Raw genomic sequence first — 24,158 nt, 5'->3', positions numbered from 1 at the left:
TTTTCTTTCATAAGTTAAGTGAAAAAAGGAGATTTTTATTTGAAATTGGTTTTTAAAAGTACTTTGCATTCTAATTAACTGAGGTGAAACAAATTTTATAAAAAAAAGGTTTAGTAATCAGTAAACATAAGAATTTAAAGTGGAATCGTGCTTGCCAATATTTAGATGTTAGCATGTCTTAAGTAAGAGGCTTTTCAGATTCGTTGTAAGACTGACTGCTACTGCAGATCCTTTGACAACATAGGCATCCAGAGCGACTCTTTGAAAATACTTCTATGACAACATTTAACTTCCATTTGGAGTAAATAAAACAGTTTCGACTTGAATAAAATGTGGAGAAAATCTTCACGAGTCCATCAGTTTGTAAACTGAAAACGGGATGAGCGACCATTTTGGACGACTATTGGAGCGCTAACCAACTGTTAGTATTTGTATTATTACGGATCTCTTAAGGACCCATAAATAATAGCACGCAATTTAATATCGCTAATAAGTAAATAGATAATTTTCACAAATGAAATCCGGTGTTATGCTAAAACAAACAAAAACAGGACTGAAAGAACATGTTAGGGTTTAAAACACAGAAACAGCAGTTGTTCTACCGTTAGCCACCAGGGGGCGATCAAGACGTTACGTCAAAGAAAAACAGACGGCGTCATTTCCTGGCCAGCTCAGACGTCTGTGAGAGAGACGTTTGGAAACAGAAACTGATGAAAACTGTGTCGACTATGTCGAGATGGCTTGACTGAATCACAGAGTGTCGTGTTTAGAGGTAAGCGGCTTCATTTACCCTCGTTTCCGGGCAGTTATTTCCGCCGAGTCACGGCCGAACCGCCGGTAAGGAAGCCGGTTAGTTAAAACGTTTCTTCATTGATTAGCCGCTGCTATTTAACAGGTTAGCGAAGCTTCAAATGGCAGCAGCTTTTAGATTTAAAACTAAACAAAATGACAGCAAAAGTTGATAATTAACAGGTACGTGTTTCAGTCAACGTAAGTTTAGATGTTTTTTTATTTTGATATTATACAAGTTTACTATTAGCTAAGGACTTTAGGACTTTAAAAAACACGACACATTTGTTTGCATAAAAATCTGTCTGTCTGTCTGCTAGTATGACAGACAGCAGTTGGATGGTGTACAATATTTTTTAAAATATTTGGTGTAAATTTATGCATTAATGTCTGGATACATTTCGAGAACAAAGCAAAAACATTCAAAATGAAACAGTGTTTCAGTCTGTGTTTAAAGTATTTTTCTTTCAGTTTATCAGAACTGGTGGTGAGTTATTTTATGTTTTCTGAGGAAAACAGATCAGATAAGCATGAACTGGGAGGTCATTGTTGCTGTTTTGACTTCTAGAAACAACCAGAGAAAGAAAATGTGTGTCAATGCAAACATCTGCCTCTCATTTAGTGTAAAGAAAGTAATTCACAATCAGCTGTAGTTGGTAAAGGTGTACTGTAAAAGAAAACTATTTTCACACCGCAGGTAAATGTGACCCAAATCCAGCTCGTTTTTTTGTTATTTTGTCCAAATGTGACCCATATCCAACTTGTTCACAGGAGTCTGAACGGTCCAATTCCAATCTTTTCATCCAAAAAAAATTAAATAAATAAAATTTACGCCTCTTCCGTAAGTGGAACAAATCCGATACATAACCGAATGGGTCTGCATGTCGCATTTTAACCAACTTTTATATGATTGACGTTAGACGTGTTATAATTCTGAACCAGAAGAAGCCAGGGGACGTCTCACAGACGTCTTAATTTATTAAAATTAAGCTGGAAATTTTAATAAAAGTGTCAGTGAAGCTCCTACTACACATCCAGACAGGTTTCTCAACAGAAGATGCAGCCAATGTTCCAGGACATCACCAGAATCTGTTTCCCTCCAGATCAGAGTAAACCGTAGAGGAGCAGCCATGGCCTGCGCTCGAGTGCCGCTGGATGAGCAGCATGTGACGGAGTCGGGCCCTTTGGGAAAGGAGCGCACTCTGCCTGCACTGGTCAGTTCAGTTTCTCATGTTTGTGTGAATGACATTTGACCCCCAGCAGCATATTTGACAGTTTTCTTGAAGGGGTTTTTGAGTTTTCCATCATGTTATGATGTTATTTCCTCATCAAAAACATACCTGGAGTGTTGCTTGGACTCTTTCATGCATGCTTGAGAAATAATTTAATCTCCACGGCAACCATTCAGCAGCACAAACGCCTGGGTGGACCTAGCCCCGCCTTCTAGTTGCAGATCTTCCCCCACCCAACTCCTTCAGACTAGCCAGCAGCAATTGGCAAACACCTCTGCTGAGCTCATTATAGGAGCGACTTCTCAGTGAAAAACTGATAAAAGCGTTAAAAGGTTAATAGAGAAGCCATGTTGAGATGACTTCCTGAAGGCAGAGTTTCAGAAGGAGCAGAAGCTTCTTAAAGAAACAGGCCCAATTTCAAAGCATTTAATTATGAAGTAAATTTTTTTAAGTCATATTTGATATAACATAGGTAACATAGTTGGTTGGTTGTGCATTAAAATGGCACAATGTGGTTGGAAAACACATAATTCTGCCCCTTTATAGTCTTTGTTGTGTTTTCCACCAGCACCCAGACAGGAAGGAGGAGCGCTGCTTCGTGCCTTACAAACCTCCCCCAGAAGACGGCTCTCCGGCCGATGTGGAGGAGTTTCTGGAACACGCCAGGTTTATAGCAGAAGACCTGGAGTGGCTGCTGGCGCTGCCTCACGACAAGTTCTGGTGTCAGGTACAGGACCGAAGCCGCTTCCGATCGTTGGAGATTAGTCAATAAGTCAAGTTTATGGATTTATCATCTGCCCCTGTCACAATAAACAATAAATCAAATAGTCATAAGATAAATTAAAATGAGCTTAGTAATTTCCATTTGCCTGACTTATAATTTCTCTCTTTCTACCAGAAACTGGATGATAAAAGTCTTCAGTCTGGTGTTTTGGTCTGAACTGGCTCTTGTGTTGAAGGATAATTTTGTTTACAGAAACTTTATAGTTCATTGTATTTATTGTTTTTGTTGTTTTATTTACTTTGAATATGTAAAATGTCTTCCAATTCCAGTCTTAACCAATAATATCATAATAACTTTTGGGATAATTTATCATCATACAGTGAAAACCAGTAACAGATGTTACAGTTTGCCAAGCTCCATCATTAAATCATGAGTAAACATCAGAAATGTTGGTCGATGTTCCATTTATTGCGGTTTAAATGAGTCCAGAGTAACCGCTGTGGCGTCCCCACCAGGTGGTGTTTGATGAGTCTCTGCTGCGGTGCCTCGACTCGTACCTGCAGCTGGCTCCGCGCGGCCTTGACCTTTGCACCCTGCCCCTGTCGCCGGCGGTGGCCGACGTGCAGCGCACCATCCACAAGGCGGTTTTCCTGACCTTCCTCCGGATGGCCACTCATAAAGAGTCCAAGGTCAGGCGGAGGGAATAACCTGCGTTACATTTATCTGATGATTTCTTGTAAAACAAACATTTCTTTTTTCTTTCTTTGTGACAGGAAAATTTTATCACCCCGTCTGTGTTCGGAGAGATTATCTACAACAACTTTGTGTTCGACATTCCTAAAATTATGGATTTGTGCGTTCTCTTCGGAAAGGGCAACAGCCAGCTGCTTCATAAGATGATAGGTGAGCTGATGGCGAAAATATACTTTAATCAAAAATAGAGCTGAAACGATTAATTGAAAATACTCAATAAAACATTGATTCACAGAAAATATGAGCTTAATAATGCCAGATATTATAAGCAGAATTTAAGGTATAAGCCTGAACAACTTAAGGGTGGAAACGTCCCTATTTACAGCAGATGATGGATGTCTATAAGCCATCACTGTCCAACACGGTGGAGGTGCTATGATGGTTTTAATCCAACCTGAAAATGACAAAACTGGAGAAATTTAGGGGGAAAAAAACACACAAAAAACCCCCCAATTCTCCATGAATAAAAGGCACGAATTCAAAATATTAGAACTAGGATATTCCGTGACATCACAAAGTCGGATATTTGTATGAAATTTGTATGGTCAGGATGCCTCCTGGACGCCTCCCTGGTGAGGTGTTCCGGGCACGTTCCACCGGGAGGAGGCCTTGGGGAAGACCCAGGACACTCTGGAGGGACTATGTCTCTCGGCTGGCCTGGGAACGCCTTGGGATTCCCCCGGAGGAGCTGGAAGAAGTGGCTGGGGAGGGAAGTCTGGGCCTCCATTCTGAAGCTGCTGCCCCCGCGACCCGACCCCGGATAAGCGGAAGAAAATGGATGGATGGATGAAGAATCTAGGACTGAAACTATTAATTGTGATTAATTAACTTTTAAAAAATAACCATGAACTAATTTATTTGTCAATTAATCATTAACTGGAGCATAAATCCTCAAAAAAATTAGAGCAGCATTTACAAAACTGTTCAAAAAAGATACACATTTTGCATTTAATATTAAAAAACCTTCTTTATCCGTAAATATGTTCTACCCAGAACTCCTCAATGGAAAAGGCTGAGATTTTCACGTTGCAAACATTTGACACAGTTAAAATTCTTGTATTTTTCATCTAAATATTCTGTATTTAGATTGTTTTGACAGTAGAATCGTTTTTACATTTTTCACAATAGTCAGTTTTATATAATATATTAAATAAATAATTATCTATTAAAAACTCATTTCAGAGAACATTTTTACTCAGCAGCCGGCTTACTACAGCGACCTGGAGGAGACGGTTCCCACAGTGCTACAGGTGAGGTTTGCAATCACCTGAGAACCTCTGTTCAGTTTTTACCTTTTTGTTTTATTTTATTTAAGTTTGGAATTACTGTATCCGCCCAGGTGTTTGACACAATCCTGGAGAAATGTGGTCTGCGGTGTGAAGGAGCCACGGCCATGGAGCCGATGAAGCTGAGCGCACAGAAACAGCCGACGGCCATGAGGATGAACCTGGAGGTCAGACAGAACCAGTCAGAACAACACTGAACTACGGCGCCGTTTAGGGAAAACTCTGAAAACAACTTCTGAAATTTCCTTTTTCTTTTTCTAGAAAAGTTTGACGTTTTAAAACTCACTAGACTTTTCTTTTTTTTTTTTCAGAAAATTTTTGACAATCTCAAATTTTCTGAGTGTTTTTTTATATAAATGTTTTGATTTTTCAAACTGAAATTTTCTTGTATATTTTTTTAGAAATTGTATAAGATAAACTCAAAATTTCAGGTTTTTTTGTAGAAAATCTTTGACCTTTTGAACTCAGAAATTTCCTTTTTTTTGTTACTAAAAAATTGAGATTGATCTCAATATTCCCGTTTTCTTCTGGCAAACTTGTAATTTTTCAAACTCAGAAATGTCCCTTTTCTTGAAAAATTTCTGAGATTAAGCTCAAAATCTCCTTTTTACAAGCAAATTTGCGACTTTTCAAACTCATAAATTTCCAAGTTTTTCCTAGAAAATTTCTGAGATTAATCTTATTCCGAGTTTTAACATAAAGATCACACGTTTTGTTGTAAAAATGGCACTAAAATCGCCACATATTGAAAACCATGAGTAAAAACTGTTTATATTTATTCATTCTAATGTAATTTAAATATATGGAAGCGTGTTTTTTATCTTACAAATGAAGCTGCCGGGTTTTTTTTCCACTGCAGGAGCTTGCAGATTTAGTTTTGTACTTGTGCGACTCGACCACCACCATCCACGCCTTCCTGGACATCTTTCCCGCCGCTTGTTCCAGCTTCCACTCCCACGGCTTCCTCAGCAGGTAAACCGGCCGGCTCGGAGCTCACAGCGAGACCTGTCAGCATTAAAGGACAAGGGAAGTCAAACAATCAGTCGAGTTATAAATAATTGTGGTCTAATGTCCGCAGCTCTTAGACCTACATGTAGTGTTGTAATCCTGCCGCCATCCAGCAGAGGGCGCCGCTGCTCGTCTTTAAGCAGAGCAGTTTCAGAAAACAAAGATGGCGGTGGTATTGCATAAGAGAAACGGTCCAAACAGAGTCTGGATTGGGATGAAAAATTTACTTTGTGCGGTTCTGTTTTGAAATATAAACACTCAACAAGTTCCTTAAGTTGTTTTGAAATATAAACGGCCGTCAAGCTCCTTCAGTTTTCACCTCAATAGCGCTCTTTCAGCCGAGCTACATGGCGCAGCTACGTCAGTTTCTTAAGCAAAAACTACTGAAGTGCTACGAAGGCGAAAAAAAAAGTGCTACGAAGTCGAGGTAATGACGGGAAAAGCAGAACAATTTTAACAAGATGGGAAAACACGTTGTGCCATTAAACACGGTCGGTTTTGCATCCATATTTTTGTTTTCCTTTCTATGACCGTTAGGCTGCCGCCGTTTTACGAGGCCGCTGTGCCGGACTTGGAGAAAGCCATCAGGAAGAGAAACTTTGACGATAAAAGGCGAGCATCCACCTCTGGGATTTTATTATTATAAAGAAATGGCATTTTGCGACAGGCAATGAGCTGAACTCTTACTCTACCTTAGTCTGCAGGAAGACCTGTGGAAGAGGATGAGCCACTCCTGCAGGAAGATGGTGGAGACGACTCACCTGCTGCTGCACCACACCTGCCTGCAGCCCATCCTGGAGGGGTGAGGCCCTCACAGCAGCATGCAGCTCCAAAAATACCCCACAAACACCCCCATCATTCTGGGCTTTCATTTCATTTCAAACAGACAGTAAGAACAGGAAAAAATAAAAATAATAATGCCCATTCAACTGCAATTTTACATAATTTGTTGGAAAAGGAGCATTTAGAAGATGCAAGATCTTATAAACAACTTACACCAGATAAACTCTTAAATTATTCCCACATTGAACGACACTTATCACATTATCATCCCTAAATGTGCAATTATTTACCATTTTTAATATAAACTAGCATTTTTGGTGTTTGAAACACCCATTCTGTACAACATATTTCCCAATAAGCTTCTTTCTGAACAGTTTTTAAGCTGGTTTACATTTGTACTTTTCATCATTTAATCTATTCCACACATTTTCCCCAAACACTGATGGGAACCAAACACTCTTTTTGGTCGTTAATACATTGTTTTTTCAAATTTCATTCTCCTCTTAAATTATAACATCCCTCTCCATCACAAAACAATTTTTCATCATTGTTTGAAAGTTGATGGTTTTTTACTTTAAATATGAATTGTACAATTTTCAGCTTATTTGATTTAAAAAGTAACGGGTTTGTACGTCCCTGATATCCCGCTTAGTGTTCTGATTGATTTTTCTGTTTTTGTATTGCGCACGACTGTATTGTAACTTTGTTTTTATGTATTGCCCCAAAATTTTCCCACAGGTTAAATGTGTTTCAACGTTTTTGTTTCGTTTTAGTCGAGAAAACATGCAAACGTTTGCTGAGGAACTCCTGCAATATTTTACATCTTTTTTACCCGAGAAAAGGTGAGAAACATATTTATTATCTGACTTTTAGTGTGAGAACGAGAGGTGTTTTTAAAGAGATAATTAGTTGTGAAACTCGTTGTTTTTTCCGAAAGTTTAGCCCATTTAGTGAGGATTTTATGTTTCAAACCTCCATATTGAATCAAGTTTTTGTTACACAGGTTGAAGTGAAAAGTCATTTTCTGTTTTATGAAAAATTATTTATTTTTGGGGGTTAAATCAATGTTGCAGGTTCTGGTTTAACAGCTTAACTGAAGCCATTTTGAAAGGTTTCCTTTTATGATTCACAGAAAACTCTGTGACTCATAAAAGCTGTTTTTATCACCGCAGGATCTGACGCAGGTCAGTACAAAGTACAGAGGTCAGGTCCTGACATAATTGTTTAAAATGTAGCAGTGAATAAATGAGCTGGTAAAGTAATTCATGTGTCAAACATTGCATCTGGAAAATAAAACCAGGAACCCTCCAAAATTATTTCATTATACATTGTAACATAAATAAATGTTTATCATTTTTAACATTATTAATTTAACGTATCACTATTATTTAATTTTTCATTTTATATCCAGTTTTATTGTCTTATTTATTGTTTTATTAGTTTCCTTTTTTCCACATTCAGAATTATATTTATTTATCATACATTGATTTATTTTCCTCCTGACATTTTTCCATTTAGCATTTTCTTCTGTTTTCTCTTTTGTCCGTTTATTTGCAGATTTCCTTTTTAATTTTCCTCCTTTTCCTTCTGACTCTTCATGACATTATAAAAATAAAAACTAAATGTTTCTATAGTTTTGGGTGGATTTTCCTCCATTTAAAAAAAACAAACCAAAAGAAAATGGCATTTTTAATGCAGCTTTATTTTCCTTTAGTATTTCAGTAATCGGCCCACTCTGGTGGTAAATTTGACCCGTTTTTTGTTTTTCAGGTTTCTAGTCGACTACGACGATCAGTTTCCCATCTCAGACGACATCAGCCTCCTGCAGCAAGCTCTCCCTGTCATGCATCCTTTTTTTGTCCATTTAAAGATTTAAAATCTCCAGGAGTTTTTTTAATGTCTTAAATATCAGTTTATGTTGCAGCGTTCTGCTCGGAAAAGCCGGTTTCTCCTTTAACTCTCCCTCAGTGACGAGACAAGGACGTTGTATTTGCTGGAGGGTGTGGAAAGCGCCTGGGACGCCACGGGCCGACGAAGACCACAGACTGAAGGCGCTTCCTCGTCGCCAGCCAATCACGGCGCGGCGGCAGCCTGTTCGGACGGCTTCGGGTCGCCAGAGGTCAAAGAGTCGAGAGGAGAGAGGCTGGAGGGGGCCGAGGCCAAGATGGCCGCCCCACAGAAAGGCGACAATGTGAGCGCTTCGATCTGCAGCTGCATGACGTCACAGTGTTTGTTTTTCATGGGTTTAAATGATAAAATAGAAACAAACTCAGATCCTCGGAAAAGTATTTACACCCCTTAAAGTTTTAATGTCATTTATTTTCCTGCTTCAGCCACAAACTTCAGTTTTTGGATCTTATGAGATGGATCAATATGACGCAAAGGCTGAAGGATTTGTGCTTGTAGGGATGTTTGTGGTTCTACAGTTCTTTCCGTACAGAACGGTCACATGGCATCAAAACGTTTTGGGTTTCCAGGGCGCCATGTGTCCTGTGAGCGGGCCGGAGCTCGAGTCGCTCCTGTCCTGCATCAGGGATCTGCTTCCTGACCTGGGCGAAGGCTTCCTGCTGGCCTGTCTGCAGGAATACGACTACAACTCTGAGCTGGTCATCAACAACATCCTGGAGGACCGACTGGCTCCCAGCCTGGAGAAACTGGACCGAAACATGCCGAGGTACGGCCTGCTAAGGCCACAACAGCATCCACTAGGGGGCGCCACTCTCTCTGACTGTTTAAAGACTCTTCAGGCGCCATTTTGCATTTATGACTTGGTATTCGGGCCGTAGTAGTACTTTTCCATCAAACACAATTTTGAGATTAATTTCAGATATTTTCTGGGAAAAAATGTGAAATTTCTGAATTTGAAAAGTCTAAACTTTACGAGAAAAACCTGAGAAATGTTTAATAATCTCAGAAAATGTCTTGAAAAATCTAGAGAATTTGAAAAGTTCGAAATTTGTGAGAAAACTTGCAAAAGTCCAGAAAAGTTTTGACTTTTGAAACTCACAATTTCTAAGATTAATCTCAAAATCTGAGTTTATTTTTAGCAAATGTTTGACTTTATGAGCTTCGAAATGTCCAAATTTAATTTCTAGAACATTTCTGACATTAAACTCATGTTGTTTTTTGAGATTCAACTTTAGAATTTCAAAAACGTTTTTCTAAAAATTTCTAATGTTAACCTCAAAATTTGAGTTTTCTTTTAGCAAATATTCAACTTTTAAATCTTTCTGATTAATCTCAGAGTAATTTGTCAGAAAGGTTCTCCTTGCTTTTCTTTCCAATTGGACTGTAACACGCCGTCTCAGCTTTCTCACATTACAGGTTCTGCTGGAGTCGAAGGGTTTCAAACTAACCACAGTTTTATGGTTTCTCGCAGAAAAAGTTCCAAACAAAAGCGTCAAAAAACCTGCAGATCTGTTTTACTCGGAGACATTTTAAGATGACAGCAAAGTCGGCGTGCAGAGCGATTTTGTTTGTGTCGTTTTGTGTGATTGGAGCTTAATGTTGGTCTGCAGGCCGGTGAAAGAGGATCTGCCAGGTGTCCTGAACAACCGATCCAACGTGTTCGACGACGACGAGTTCGACGTCTTCCGCAGGAATCAGGTGGACATGTCCCGCGTCTGGAAGGGCAGGAGGTACAGGAGTAGAGGAAGCTGCTGTCGTACAAATCTAAATGTCACACGCCTGGGCGATGAATCGATTTTATTGATCAATCGAATGTTTGGTTTTTGGAGATTTAATTTTTAGAAAATCTGGATTTTTTTTCTGCAGCTTTTGAGCAAGAAATATGAGCTTGTTTTAAGTCAATAATTCCTTAATGTTGATGAAAAGTTTTAGTTCCACTAGCAGATTGTTTCAGTTGTGAAATGGGAAAAATGTCCTGCTATGAGTGAAATAATCTGCCAGTTTAACTAGAAATTTTTCATGAATATTAAGGAATTATTCAATTAAAATAGGCTCATAATTCTTTCGGAAAAGTTACTTGTAAGTTAGTTTTGTCTTTATTGAAATGAACTAAGACATTTGTGATAAACTATATAAAAATAGTTGGTGAGATTTTGTGTTTTTGCAGTTCTCAGGAGGTTTTTCTGTTTCCCTCCTGCAGGAAAGGCGAGAGCGCCCGAGAGATGCTGGACGACAAGCAGCACATAGCGGAGCAGCGAGCGCGCTACATGACGTACGAGACGGTGGTGGACGAAGTCGCCGTCGAGCCGGGAGCGTCGGCCGATGCCGACCCCTACGACCTGGACTACGACGACGAGTACGACGACACGTACGACATGAACCAGGTCGGAGCCAACGACCTGGACGGAGACAGTTTACTCAGCAGGAGGTGAGGCGCTGCCCGGCTCCTTCAGGTGCTTCAGATCCTTGAAAATGCTTGATGTTCATTGTTCAAGGTTTGGAAAGTCTTGATGTTCAGAAATCAAAGATCACCACGACATTAATGCTGATGACGAGTGTGTTTTACATTTCTGACTGGAGCTTCAACATCCCGACACAGTGAAGGAGAAACTAGTAACTGGTTTTTCTCTCTGCAGGCCGTTCACCGTCCCTCAGGTACTGAGGAAAGGAACCAAACCGGGGGAAGAGGAGCAGGAAGACGATGAAGACGAAGACGTTTCACAGGTAATGAAGTGACTCACGTTTTGAAGTCATGTTTACATTTCTTTTTTTCTAAAAAGTTACTAAAGCAAATGTAACTATTTACTACCGGACTCTGGTATCGAGATATAAAAACATCTAAAAATGCAGATTGATGTTAATGAGATATAAATCTTTTTACAAGTTTTTAAAATCTTATTTAAACGAGATGACGCTCCTGAATGTATTTCCAAACTCTGATTGCTGAGCCTCGTTTCTGTAGTTTTGACTCCAAATGTTGATTTGGACTCAGAATCTGACGAGTTAACTGAGAATCAGAACCAAAACAAATGGAAAAAGTTCTAACATTTGAGCATTTTTGATGATGCACTGTAAAATGGGTTGAGGAAGCCGACGTCGGTACCAGTTTGGAAGCTGCGTCATGTATTGCATGGTTTTGTGTTTCAGAACCCTGTGAACCGGGACCAGTTCGTTCAGGACCCGGCTCTGCTGAGGGAGAGAGCCGAAGCCAAACGAGCTGCCATGCAGCAGAGGAGAGGGTGAGCACCTCCAAGTTCATCCAGGATGGCTCCCAGTGTAAATAGGATTATTTTAGGGCGGTGGTCCCCAAGCTACGGCCCGCGGGCCGGATCCGGCCCGCCGCCACATTTGGTCCGGCCCCCTGAACAATACCAGAGAGCATTCAGATTTTTTTTCATATATTGTATTTTCCGGTTTATATGTGGATTTTTCTTCAACCACCAGGGGGCTCTGTAGCAGGAAGTGTGTCCTGTAAACTGTTGTTTTGTTTTGCATGGCGCATTGCTGCCATCTGTTGGACTTTTAGGGAACTGCTTGACTTTTATGTTATTTAATCATTATGGTTGTTTGCTAGCGGTAGAGTAGATGAACACGTGTTTGTTATGAACGCTGCATTCCAGGTTTCCCTCAATGAAATACATACTAGTCAGTCCCAGTGACCGTTTCACTAGCGGTTTTTGCCCATGTGCTTTCTGGGTAAAAATCAATCGAGAAACGCCTCCCCCTCCCCCCCGCTGAACAGTTTCAACCTTCAAACCCCCCCGTCAACAATTTCCGGCAGCGCAGGTGATAAACGTGTAAAACGTTTTCTGTCACAAACTGACTCCGGCCCCCCACCAGAGAAGGGAAAAGTTATGTGGCCGTCACAGGAAAAAGTTTGGGGACCCCTGTTTTAGGGGATTCTGGGTAAATACAACCAACACAAACATGCTAACTAGCGCTAGCAGCAGAAACGTCTCGTGGTTTGTTTTTTTTATCGAAGATAAGCTGCTGAAATCTGACGCCACTCCATTTTTGTTTACATTTGGTGAAAAAGGAAGTTTCGCTCGGTGTCTTAAGAGGTTTTTGTGTCGTTTCCTTCAGTAGTTCTTGGTACAGCGCCCCCCCTGGTGAGGAGGGGAACAGGTTTTTTAGTTTGGTTCCTTCAGTTCAGTGAGAAAGTAAACCGCAGCAGCTGGAAGTGTTGAGATTTTCTTCTCTCATTGAACCCAATCTGCCGTGAAATCACCCTGTTGCAGCTTTCTGACCCTCGTTTCCTGCAGGTTCCGGCCCGAGCGGCCCAGTAACGTGGTGGGTCGACCCAAAGGCCAGGGACAGACGACGGAGACGTTCCTGGACCGACGCAAGAAGGAGGCCAACAAGAGCCGCGTGAGCAACCACAACCGGCGCTCCATGGCGGACCGCAAGAGGAACAAAGGCATGATCCCCTCCTGACCCGCTCTGCGGCGCTGCTGGAGGTCCGGCTGACCCGGTTCTGGTCTGTCGCCACAACGTTCTTTGTGGATCTTTTTTTTTTTTTTGACCAAAATGATTTATTTCAGCACTGATTTCCTTCCTCTGCTCACCACAATCACAATTAGACTTTTTATTTTTGCCAAGTAACAAATCGGTTTATTATTACGATCCAAAGATGTAAACAATTAAGACATCAAAGAGCTTCTCCATCACAGAGCTTCTCCTCCGTCACAGAGCGTCTCCTCCATCACAGAGCTTCTCCTCCGTCACAGAGCTTCTCCATCACAGAGCTTCTCCTCCGTCACAGAGCGTCTCCTCCATCACAGAGCGTCTCCTCCATCACAGAGCGTCTCCTCCGTCACAGAGCTTCTCCTCCGTCACAGAGCGTCTCCTCCATCACAGAGCGTCTCCTCCATCACAGAGCGTCTCCTCCATCACAGAGCGTCTCCTCCATCACAGAGCTTCTCCTCCGTCACAGAGCGTCTCCTCCATCACAGAGCTTCTCCTCCCTCACAGAGCTTCTCCTCCGTCACAGAGCGTCTCCTCCATCACAGAGCTTCTCCTCCCTCACAGAGCTTCTCCTCCGTCAGAGCTTCTCCTCCCTCAGAGAGCTTCTCCTCCGTCACAGTGCTTCTCCTCCGTCACAGAGCTTCTCCTCCATCACAGAGCTTCTCCTCCATCACAGAGCTTCTCCTCCGTCACAGAGCTTCTCCTCCGTCACAGAGTGTCTCCATCAGAGCGTGTCCTCCATTGCGGAGCTGTTCATCTCCTTCTTCTGGAAGAACATCAGCCGACCAAACGATCAGAGTGGCCGCTAGTGCCCCCTCCTGATCGTGAGAACCGGGTCAGAACCAAACGTCTGGAAGCACAGGCTGCGTCATGTTGCCATGCACAAACTATTTTCTACACAGAGAACCCATCTATCTGTCAGAACATTTTGTAACAAGACAAATTATTACTATTTTGGAGTTGATATGACATAGAAAACAAAAGCAGATAATAAATAATGCAGTTGTTTTGACATCTTTCAAGTTTGAGTCATCTGTGGTAAAATGTGGTAAAATGCATAAAAGTGTAACTTATACATAAACAGATTTTTTTTTACATATTTGCTAAATTGATCACTGTTGTGACAGCAACAGATAATCAGAAAATTGAGCTCCTTTCTGTAATAACTGCAGAAATAAGCAACTCAAACAGGGAAGGGGAGGGTCTTAGCGCTGTTAATCATCCTCATGCTCTTTGCTAAGCTACAACTGGTTAGCTAGTTAGCATAGCATGACGGCATATAAACGGTATTCCAGTGAGTACATGAGGATTGTTGACAGCGCTAAGCCCCGCCTCCTGGCTCTGATTGGTTGGTTTTGGTGCATTTCTTCAGACTGCAGTAACGGCTCAGGGAAAATATGGAGATTAACCTTTTCACAGATTATCTGTCACAACATGGCGGCAGCTTTAACAAATATGTACAAAACATTTCTGTAATAAAAGTTACAAACCGACTTAGGTGATTCAATCTGACCCAGATTTATACAAAATAAGTGAAAACGTTGATCCCACCAATCAGAAACGTCAGGAGTCACCAAGAGCTGCATGTACAGAAGGCACCAGCAGGGGGCGCGCATCACGCTCCTAACTAAAAATTGTTTTTTTACAGTGTTGTGCAAAAGTCTTCAGCTTCTTTGACCTACATCTGTGATTTGTTTGATTTGTTTAAACTCAAAAGGTTTTATTTCTACTCAAACATCGACTGTTGGTCTGATTGTATGATGGAGTGTTGGAGCCGTTACAGGAGTAAATTCATGCCAAAAATAAGAATGAAGAAAAACTGCAATTTTAGAATAATTTCACTTGGATTTTCTATGATGTCAAAAAATTCCTAAATATGATGTAAAAAAAAAAAAAATCTACATTTATTCATAAATTTACTAGAGTTGCAGCCAATCATTATATAAATCGGATGAAAAGAAATTGGCACTTTCTGCTGATATTTAATTTAACCATTAAAGCTTATTTTATAAAATATAAAAAATACATTAAAAGGTGCAAATAAATAATTCAGTTTCTTAAATAACAAACATTTTAGTTCCTAAAATGCAATAAAATATAATTCTATAGTGAATGCAAAAATAATATTTCTAACTTCAACATGTGAAAAGCTCAAAACCTTCTGCTTCAATCAACATCAGTACAGTTTGAGGCTGATTTGGTAGTTAATCTTCTGGATTAACTGATTAATAATTGGATGGAGAAAGATGGTTAATATCAGATTTTTATGGACTTTTTATTGGGTGAAGGTAAAACTGGCTCTGTGTAAAACTTTTACAGATGAAGTTCTTCTTTAATGAATACATATTTTTGTACAATTTTGGCTTAATGTTCAGCAAATGACAGTTCTCTGTCTGGATACTCCAGTTAATCCAGACTCAGGGTTCGTTCCAGCCTGGGATTCTTTCATACTCACATCTGGCTTTGTAATATTCTAGTTTTAGTAATTTAAATTTATGGTTTTTAATCGAGGAAAATTCAGTTTAAACAAACGTTTGACTTTTACCGCTTTTAAATATGAAACCTTAATGTAGAAATTTCTTGTGTAGATTTGATCATTTCAGGTTTGGTTGCTGTAAATTCCTTAAATTTAACGACAGAGGAACTAATCTGTCTGCCAGATTGCTGCTAAAAATGTGAAGCATGAAACCAAAGGAAAGATGAGATTTGAAAAAAGGAGCCAAAGTTAAGAGAATAACTATAAAATCTTTATAAACTACACTTAAATACACTTTAATTTAACAAATCATTTTTTAAAGACTTTTGCACAGCACTTTAACTCTCGTCAGGTCAGTTTGGATCTTCGTTTTCCAGGGTGGAAGGATTATAAACAAACAGCTTTAGTGTTTGTTTTAAAATCCGTTTCGATTGTTTGTGGCTTTTGGACCAAACTTTTTCACTCAGTCATTAGAAATAAATCCAGGTCAACGTCTGGATTTCTATCGCCTTCATTTATAAATACTTAAATTGGTTTGATGTCCTGAAACACAGAACTGTGATAAACATGCAAAAAAATACAAAATGAGGAAGAGGACAAACACTTTTCCACACCGCTGTCGTTTATATTTAGGTATTAGTACGGATGATTTTTAAAGCTAATCTTTTCACCCTGGAAAAAAAACCTGCTAATTTTCCAAACAAGAAGCGCAGAAGCGGTTTTAGCAGGAAATAAATCAGATGAACATGTTTGTTACTGACATCATTCAGGAGCTAAAGTGAACAGCGTGTGGAAGAGGAAGAAGAAGAAGTCATCGTCGTCGTCCATGGAGCGAATAAATAGTTTTTACACGTCGAAACGTTTGGGCAGCCGACTTCAGCTGCAGAGATTCCACACGTGTTTTAACGTAACAGACGTCCCAGGAGGAGCTCAGCAGGAATCCAAAACGCAGAGTTTCTGCCGCCTGGAGTCCAGATCCGCTCCCAGGGAGGGCGGCGCGGTCGAGATGCGGTCCGGGCGCGGCGGCTGCTAGCTGTCTCTGCGGACGGCGCCTGCAGGGAGGAGCAGAAGCTCTTCAGACGGGTCGGATCCGGCCGGCGGACGGGGAGCAGGCGGGGACTCACCGAGGATGCTGCGTTTGCACAGAGGGCAGGTGTGCTGCAGCAACAGCCAGGGGTCGATGCAGTCCCTGTGGTACTCATGGAGGCACGGCAGCACCCGCAGACACTGAGGACACAAGAGTCAGAGCAGAGATCGTATCCCCTACTCCAACATCCTGCTAGCACCAAAAGAGCTGATGAGGCAGTGGAGCAGTTTCACTATAAACATCTTTCTAGTGTGGATGGAAGTTGGCCTGTCACACTAACAAAGGTTGCTGAGCGATGAATTGTCCCAGAAGTTTTCACAATAAACGATAATATTGTTGTTTTGAGACCATTTTGAAGTAGTAAATTACAAGAACAAATCCCCAAAGATCAATAAACTTTAAATACTAAAACATTTAACACTGGAACTGGAAAACATTTAAATATCCAAAATAAAACAGAAATTATAAAGTCTCTTAGTTGGGGCGCAGGGTTAAGCAAAACCCGCATGAGGAGGCTTTAGTCCTAAACGCCTCCGTCGCAGGTTCGATTCCCGGCCTGGTGACCTTTGACACGTCTTCCCTCTCATTTTCTACTTTCCTGTCGGTTCACTTTCAAATTAAGGCCACTAGAAAAAAAAAACGGTTCAGCTGAGACCGAAACACCAGACTGAAGACTTTGATCATCCAGTTTTTGGTAGAAAGAAAAACAATAAATGATGCCAATGAAAATTATTGATCTCGTTTTGATGCATCATCTGATTAACTGACATAGATTATTGCGACAGGTGATGAAAACATAGAAAAGCTGTTTGTTTTTCATATATCCCCATTAGCTACATGAGTTTCAAGATGGCTGCTGTTTTTGAGCCTTTTAAGCCGATTATTGCCATAAACCAGTCCTCAACTGGACACAGACTTAGCTAAATGGTTAGCAATAGCTTATGCTAATTATTTTTGTTTAGCAGCTAACTCTCAGGTCAGCTTCTTTTAAAGGCCATCAACAAACACATTTTTTATAAATCTGTTTTTGCTTAAATTTTTGTATTTATTTTGGTGAAGCGCTTTTTTATCTTGAACGTTGCCATCTAAGTTTTACTTACATGTTAGCTTCTGCTAATGTTTTGTGTTTAGCAAAGCATTTTTATGTGCATAGCAGTTAGCTAAACTCTAAGCTGCTCATTCTTCGCATATCTGATGTATTAGTAAAAGTTGAACAAAACTTTTTGGTTAGCTGTTCCCGCCTTAGCAATTGGCCAATTTCAGTGCAAATTTATATTCTCAACCGTGGCGGCCATTTTGAAAAATGTTAACGAGAAAAAGGAAATGCAGAATCAAGGAGCGTGTATTATTCCTACAAAAAGGTATGACATCCATCTAATACTTCAAGTATCAATGTGATAAATATGAAATAACTTGGTGCAAAACTAATTTGACAAACATGGCGGCCATCTTGAATTGTTTAGTGGCTGCCCCTGCTGCCCATCTATGCCAAGTCAGGTTTTTCTATTCGCATGTCAAAGATTTTGCTGACATATTGTTAATATGCTTGAATATTGAGCAGCAATGACAAACAGCAACAGTCTTCAGTCAGAAGCCTCTTCTGGTTCGCTTGAAGCCTGACTGCTCCTGGAGCTCCTTCCAGCCTGCAGCATCGTCATTGTTAACACACCTGGTTGTTGTTGAACGGTTCCAGACAGACCGCGCAGTTCTCCGTCTCGGTCTGCTGGGACGGGTCGCACCAGCGTTTGGGCCGACGATACGTTTTGGTTTTCAGCGACGACATTTTCTTCAGAACGTCCTGCTTGGGAAGAAGCTGCAGCAGAAAATACAAAACCAGATCAAATTTATGTCGGAATGTGTAATAATAATTCCACGTTTTGTACTCGATCCTTTATTCTGTAACAAATATTACTTCAGCACAGTGAAAACTAACTGGAAAAACCAACAAGATGGCGCAGAACAAATGGTTCTTTATGTAGTTTCTGCAGGTAAAGAATGGGAAATCGCTTTATGAAACGGTTTGTAAATAACTTTAACACCAACAACAACCTGTAGGAGCTGGTCTGTGTTATCTTTTATTACGTTCAGCAGAAACACACCACCTGGAGACTTGGACGAAGGTAAAGTGCAACTAATCGCCCTGTGGAAGTGAAACTCAAACCTAAACAAATTTAGAAAATTCCACAATTCTTATAGATTTTAGATTGTGGCCAAGAGGTGGATGAGCAACAAATCTGGCAACTTTTTTCTGCATTTTTGGAGAAGTTTTGACTGCAGTAGCCACTGTTCAACCCACAGAGGGCAGCACTGAGGTGGTTTCAAAGTGAAACGTCACAGAATCCAACAAAATTTCAATAAATTGTCAAAATTTCTGCAGAAAGTCAGTTTATCAGCAAAAAAATATTTAGTTGTGGGGTTTAGTTACACCTCACCAAGTAATTTTTATTTACGCAGAATTACTGGATGGAGCGTTGGGAGGACGAGGGAGACATGTTTTATGTTTTAGGAGTTTAAATCTGGAAAGAGGAAGTTAAATCCATATTTTAGGGTTTTAAATTATTGATGGTCTGGTTATTTTTTAAAGCTTTTCTAATAAAATCTGTGCATGTTACGAACTTCCTCTGACTTTGACGTGATGCTGCAGTGCAGCCGCTGTGAAGTAACCAGCTGTACCTCTAGGTTGTCGTTGTCGTCCTGGTGCTGCCAGCGGGCCTGAACGATGACGCCTGTGCAGAGGATCAGCGCCACCAGCAGGACGGTGTCCCACAGCTGCTGCAGGTACTTCTGGAAACCACCAGAGAAGAAGAAACGGCGTCTGAAACACACAACGCTTCTATAACCCGACAGATCAGACCAGGGGCGTGTCGCCTCATTATTTATTACACATAACCAGGTAATTAAATACATATATAACAACAAATCCAGGCTTTTCACAGAATTTTACAAAAAAGAATTACATTTTTTTTCCTCACAATTTTGACTTTTCAGTATTTTGCTTTTAATCTCAATTTTTTTTTTTTCCAGAATTTTGACTTTGATCTCAGAATAGTGATTTAAATTTCAGAATTCTGAATTTTCTTCTCACAACTTTGACTTTAAGAATTCTGACAGCTTCTTCTGAGATAAAATTAGATGTTATCTCACATTTATGTTTTCAGAATTTTGACTTTTTCCCCCCAGATTTTTGACCTTAATCCCAGAATTCTGATTTAAATGTCAGAATTCTGGTTTCAATTTTAGAATTCTGAATTTTCTTCTCAAAAGTTTGACATTAATCATAGAATTCTGACTTCTTCTTCAGAGATGAAAGCCAGAATATATATATATTTTTAATTCAGTGGCACTAATCCTCTTCCATAGGATTTCCACAAAGAATGAGACTAAAAATATCAGTAATATGCTTTTAAATTAGCTTTTTATTATTGGCATTTTCCATGCCACAGAATAAAAAAATATCCACATTTTTAAGACCGTCTTAGAAAAACAGTCTTCACTCAGAGGCGTCTTCAAATTCACAGTAATACAGACTGCTACAGGAGCTCTACCCTGCCCACAACCATTACAATAACTTTTTGAATAATTGTGAATCATCCATCCATCCATCCATCCATCCATCCATCCATCCATCCATCCATCTTCTTCCGCTTATCCAGGGTCGGGTCGCGGGGGCAGCAGCTTCAGAAGGGAGGCCCAGACTTCCCTCCCCAGCCACTTCTTCCAGCTCCTCCAGGAATCCCAAGGCGTTCCCAGGCCAGCCGAGATACATAGTCCCTCCAGCGTGTCCTGGGTCTTCCCCGAGGCCTCCTCCCGGTGGGACGTGCCCGGAACACCTCACCAGGGAGGCGTCCAGGAGGCATCCTGACCAGATGCCCGAGCCTCAACTGGCTCCTCTCGACGTTGAGGAGCAGCGGCTCTACTCTGAGTCCCTCCCTGATGACCGAGCTTCTCTCTCTAAGGGAGAGCCCAGCCACCCTGCGGAGGAAACCCATTTCGGCCGCTTGTACCCGTGATCTCGTTCTTTCGGTCATGACCCAAAGCTCATGACCATAGATGAGGGTGGGAACGTAGATCGACCGGTAAATCGAGAGCTTCGCTTTTTGGCTCAGCTCTCTCTTCACCACGACGGACCGGTACAGTGTACTCATTAATTGTGAATTAATGAGTCTAAATTTATCTTCATTTTTTCAAAAAATTATATGACATTAGCGGCTCTATATCAGGGTTTTTTTTTGGCTGTTTTGAAAGCAAAATACCTCGGCTTATAAAAGTTCCAGCTGGATTAGACAAAGCTTTACAAAAGAACGGTTTTGTTGTTGTTTTGTTTTTCTCGCCTCCCCACCTGGACCTGAGAGTTGCTCTCGCCGGTGCAGATGACCCCCTGCCACTCTCCGTACAGGCCGCCTCTGGACCGGCCGCAGCTGGACCACAGGGTCAGCGTGGCGCCCTGCCCGGAAAACACAGCGGCAGCTCCGTCAGCCTGTCATCTGCTCACTCACCACTGGGGGCGCTGCGAACCTGGAAACACGCGGCCAGCCGCGAGGAAGACGCTCACCAAGTTGTCCTGTAGGATCGTCTCATATGTGATTTTAGCCGTCGCCCGAAGACCCCTGCAGAAATAACAATAAAGTAAACGCCATTTAATCAAACTAATAAAGTGATAAACAACCTGAAGACTTAATTAATCGGACAAATTAAAGATTTTGTGGTTTTTGTGGGATTTTTTGTTCCTACTTTAGAAATATTAGGAATTATTTGTGTTTACAATATTTGTGTGTATGTATGACCGTAAATGCGACTTTTTAGAATAAAAAATAATACATAAATAACATATTTTAATCTAGATTTTTTTACTTGCACATGGCAATTTAAAAAATAAAATAAAACAGCTTTGAAATACTGCAAGAAAAAGCAGAAATTTTAAGAATAAAAAGCAGAATTTCATAATAAATTAAAAATTTAATATTTTAATATTTTTTTTAATTTGCACATGAAAATGAGAAACACTGCAGGCGGCAGTATTTATTTTGAAAAGAGAAAGACATTTTTAAAAATAGACAATTTAAAAATAAATACAAATATAAAACTTATCTCAAACACTGAGTGGCAGTATTTCTTTAAAAAAGAAAAAAGCAAGACATTTTAAGAATAAAAAAATTATCGAGATTTTTTTGCACATGATTTTAAAGTTTGAAGAAATAAATAATTACTGCAAGTGGCAGTATTTCATTAAAAAAAGCAAGGCATTAAAGAAATTTTAAATTAATACAATATATCTTATATATCTGAAATACTGCAAGTGGCAGTGTTTATTTAAAATAGAAAAAAATAAAGTCAGTTCTCATGGGAATCTGGTGGTTCCAGTGACAAAATGTAGAAAAATTAAATTCTTTGGTAAGACATCATTCATCAGGACTTTGACTAGACATTAACGTTACGTCAGGTTGGTGTGGCTGTGGTTGTGCAGCGTTTCTGTACCTCAGCAGAGCTCCAATCAGCTTGGTGACGTTCTCTGATGTTTGGATCACAATGACGGGCTTGGACAGCAGAACCTGGGACAAATCCATCTGCAACACAGAAACGAGCCGATCCAAACCGGCCAAACATTAGTGCCGCACCGATAAATCAGCACAGATTTAATTCAGATTTATTGTTATATTTACAAACTATTCAGAAAGAAAAATAATGCCTGCAGCCAAAATAAGAACCAACACGTCATGTGTTTGTTAAATATATTTTTTCCATATTTATTAAAACTGTCACCGTGTCATCACAGTATAAGATGAGGCAGATACCGGTTCGCTGGAGGATAAAATGTCCCAGAAGTTATCACGATAAACAATAATATTGTTGTTTTGAGTTCAAATAACAATAATAAAGCAGGAACATATTCTGAAAAATCAATAAACTTTAAATTCTAATGAGCATTTAACACTGGAAGATATTTTTAATACCCAAAACAAATCAACAAAACAACAAGTAAAATTAATTACAAAGTGTCTTTAAAGGACAAAACTGTCCTTTAAAACTGGAGAACATCAGAACCAGTGTGACGTTTCACCTCGCTGGCTGTGTTTTGGTTCAGAGCCAGGATGATCAGCGCCGATGCTCCCAGGACCAACGCCCGCTTCATCTGTGCACCAAAACAAGCAAAACAACAACATTCTTAAAAACCAACATCCTCTAGACATCAATGAGAAACGACAGCTGAAACCTCCTGCAGGTTGGTGGAATCACCCTCTAACTAAGCTGCACTTGGGATGATTTCTCACTTTGTTAACCACTGCATCAGCAAAAGACTCCTGGTTCCCAGTGGAGGCTTTGCTGTCGTCCATCTCCACCGGCACAACGCCAATCCACGGCTCCTGCCGGTTGCCATTTCCCCCGTCTCTTCCTTCGCTCGGCTGCGTCGCGTCGTCTCCAACCTGGAGACGGGAAAACAATCATTTATAATCTCTGCAGGTTTATAGGGGCTGAATCAAAGCGGTTTTATTGGAAAGTTTAGTGGAAGGAAAACGTGTGGAAGAAAAAAGTTTTGCTAAAGCAACAGGGTTAGATGTGATGTAAATGTAAAAAAACATTTTTTAATGCAAAAGTTACATACTGCAGCTTTATAAATAATTATCTATATTAAATATACAACTTTTGGATATACCAATTCTTTAATAAAGAGTTGTTTATTCACATTTACGTCAAATTCAAAACAATTTTACAATGTAACAAAGAAAAACAAGAAGCTAAACACAGGAAAATATATTTATTTTCGCACCTTGCCAAATTAACTTGAATATTTCTGATGCATATGTAGATCATAATATATAATGCATGTGTATTTAGTACTTTCCACATCATAAATTAACATTTATAAAACATCAGGAAATCTCACCAACACCAGGTTCCCCTCCAGCTCTTCCTCCTCCTCGTTCCGGGTCTCTGAGCTCTTACTACCTCGGCTTGACTCCACCACTTCCCCCTGGAGCACGGCGCTAACAGCGGGCTGCTGCTCCAGAAAAACCTCCACCAAAGCGACCTGCTCTGCGGCCACCAGCAGCCCGGGCCACCGCAGCAGCAGCAGCAGAACAACTGGCGACGGTAAACAGAGACAACACCGGCGAGCTGAAGCCATGGTCCCCCCCCAAAAAACCAGCAGGAAGCAACAAGAAACGCACAAAACTCATCAACTGTCAGGCATTTTGTTAGAAATCCTGCAGCCGATTATTTTAGGCTGTTAGCTCGCAGGCTCTTGGATGTAAACAGGAAGAATAAAAAAACTTCCTGTTGTAAACGGAAGTCAGGGAGGGTTACTATCTTGTGTAAGAGCGCCCAGATGATTCCCGGTAATAATTCAGTTAACGACCATTGAACTTTAAATGTGTACTTTTAAAAAGTGATTTTCTTTAACACAATACGATAATTCTTCTGTCGATAAACGCAAATTGACCGTAAAGTTACCGACGCTAACGTGTATTCCCCCAAAGAAGAAAGTAGAACAAAGATAATAATCTTCTCACAGTTCCATCTTGATTTTAAAGCCACAGTTCGTTTAATGAAAACTGCAGAACAAAAAATAAAATGAAATAGAAAATAAAAAAACTCATAATAAGCACATTTTCTATACAGTTATTATTAGGTTAGTTAAAAAAACAATCAA

The 24,158-nt window shown here is 40.3% G+C and overlaps 2 protein-coding genes and 2 long non-coding RNA genes across 7 annotated transcripts in view; 1 reads left to right on the top strand and 3 right to left on the bottom strand.

The window, feature by feature from the left end:
* The window catches only part of LOC145552876 (uncharacterized), a 5,753-nt gene extending 4,625 nt beyond the window's left edge, over positions 1-1,128 (bottom strand). Inside the window, exons 1-2 of the long non-coding RNA XR_014088990.1 lie at positions 791-1,128; positions 603-679 (exon numbers count right to left, since the gene is read on the bottom strand). This is a non-coding gene — a long non-coding RNA (uncharacterized LOC145552876). The remainder of the gene's footprint in view (positions 1-602; positions 680-790) is intronic.
* On the top strand, positions 616-13,959 carry ascc2 (activating signal cointegrator 1 complex subunit 2). 3 transcript variants are annotated; one of them, XM_081610922.1, is made up of 20 exons: positions 616-772; positions 1,893-2,003; positions 2,590-2,748; positions 3,261-3,434; positions 3,519-3,648; positions 4,681-4,748; positions 4,838-4,951; positions 5,644-5,756; positions 6,330-6,404; positions 6,490-6,594; positions 7,349-7,417; positions 8,346-8,420; positions 8,544-8,766; positions 9,053-9,249; positions 10,094-10,213; positions 10,684-10,911; positions 11,120-11,207; positions 11,631-11,722; positions 12,746-12,960; positions 13,173-13,959. In XM_081610922.1, exons 2-19 carry the CDS (start codon positions 1,920-1,922, stop codon positions 12,915-12,917), a joined length of 2,286 nt encoding a protein of 761 aa, XP_081467048.1. In that variant the 5' UTR covers positions 616-772; positions 1,893-1,919; the 3' UTR covers positions 12,918-12,960; positions 13,173-13,959. The 3 variants fall into 3 exon arrangements, with proteins under 3 accessions (XP_081467048.1, XP_008415942.1, XP_008415941.1); XM_008417720.3 differs by having other exon boundaries at positions 13,154-13,959; XM_008417719.3 differs by having other exon boundaries at positions 12,746-13,959.
* LOC145552877 (uncharacterized) lies at positions 5,544-6,581 on the bottom strand. The gene is made up of 3 exons (XR_014088991.1): positions 6,485-6,581; positions 5,876-5,996; positions 5,544-5,789 (listed from the first exon to the last, which is right to left on the bottom strand). It is a non-coding gene; the product is annotated as an uncharacterized LOC145552877 (long non-coding RNA).
* On the bottom strand, positions 13,054-23,959 carry rnf215 (ring finger protein 215). Of its 2 annotated transcripts, none has more exons than XR_534400.3 (10): positions 23,394-23,959; positions 22,780-22,932; positions 22,569-22,640; positions 21,986-22,074; positions 21,063-21,117; positions 20,850-20,954; positions 19,184-19,325; positions 18,180-18,323; positions 16,548-16,650; positions 13,054-16,475 (listed from the first exon to the last, which is right to left on the bottom strand). XR_534400.3 is itself a non-coding variant. In XM_008417721.3 (10 exons), exons 1-10 carry the CDS (start codon positions 23,631-23,633, stop codon positions 16,453-16,455), a joined length of 1,095 nt encoding a protein of 364 aa, XP_008415943.1. In that variant the 5' UTR covers positions 23,634-23,956; the 3' UTR covers positions 13,054-16,452. The 2 variants fall into 2 exon arrangements, 1 of the variants encoding a protein (XP_008415943.1); XM_008417721.3 differs by having other exon boundaries at positions 19,184-19,294; positions 23,394-23,956.
* Positions 23,960-24,158: the final 199 nt, after the last annotated feature.

This window comes from Poecilia reticulata, chromosome 9 (assembly GCF_904066995.2).
Source record: "Poecilia reticulata chromosome 9, P_reticulata-male-v2, whole genome shotgun sequence".
Lineage (NCBI taxonomy): Eukaryota > Metazoa > Chordata > Actinopteri > Cyprinodontiformes > Poeciliidae > Poecilia > Poecilia reticulata.
This window is presented reverse-complemented; position numbering and strand designations above follow the sequence as displayed.

Bases quoted from the DNA above. Each gene is read 5' to 3' on its own strand.
- rnf215 (XM_008417721.3), bottom strand. From the start codon at position 23,633: ATGGCTTCAGCTCGCCGGTGTTGTCTCTGTTTACCGTCGCCAGTTGTT. The intron at 22,933-23,393 runs GTGAGATTTCCT...TCCCGTCTCCAG, and splicing joins TGGAGGGGAACCTGGTGTTG to GTTGGAGACGACGCGACGCA. The intron at 19,295-20,849 runs GTGGGGAGGCGA...GGTGGTTTCCAG, and splicing joins AGAGCAACTCTCAGGTCCAG to AAGTACCTGCAGCAGCTGTG.
- ascc2 (XM_081610922.1), top strand. From the start codon at position 1,920: ATGGCCTGCGCTCGAGTGCCGCTGGATGAGCAGCATGTGACGGAGTCG. The intron at 3,649-4,680 runs GTGAGCTGATGG...AACTCATTTCAG, and splicing joins GCTGCTTCATAAGATGATAG to AGAACATTTTTACTCAGCAG. The intron at 5,757-6,329 runs GTAAACCGGCCG...TATGACCGTTAG, and splicing joins TCCCACGGCTTCCTCAGCAG to GCTGCCGCCGTTTTACGAGG.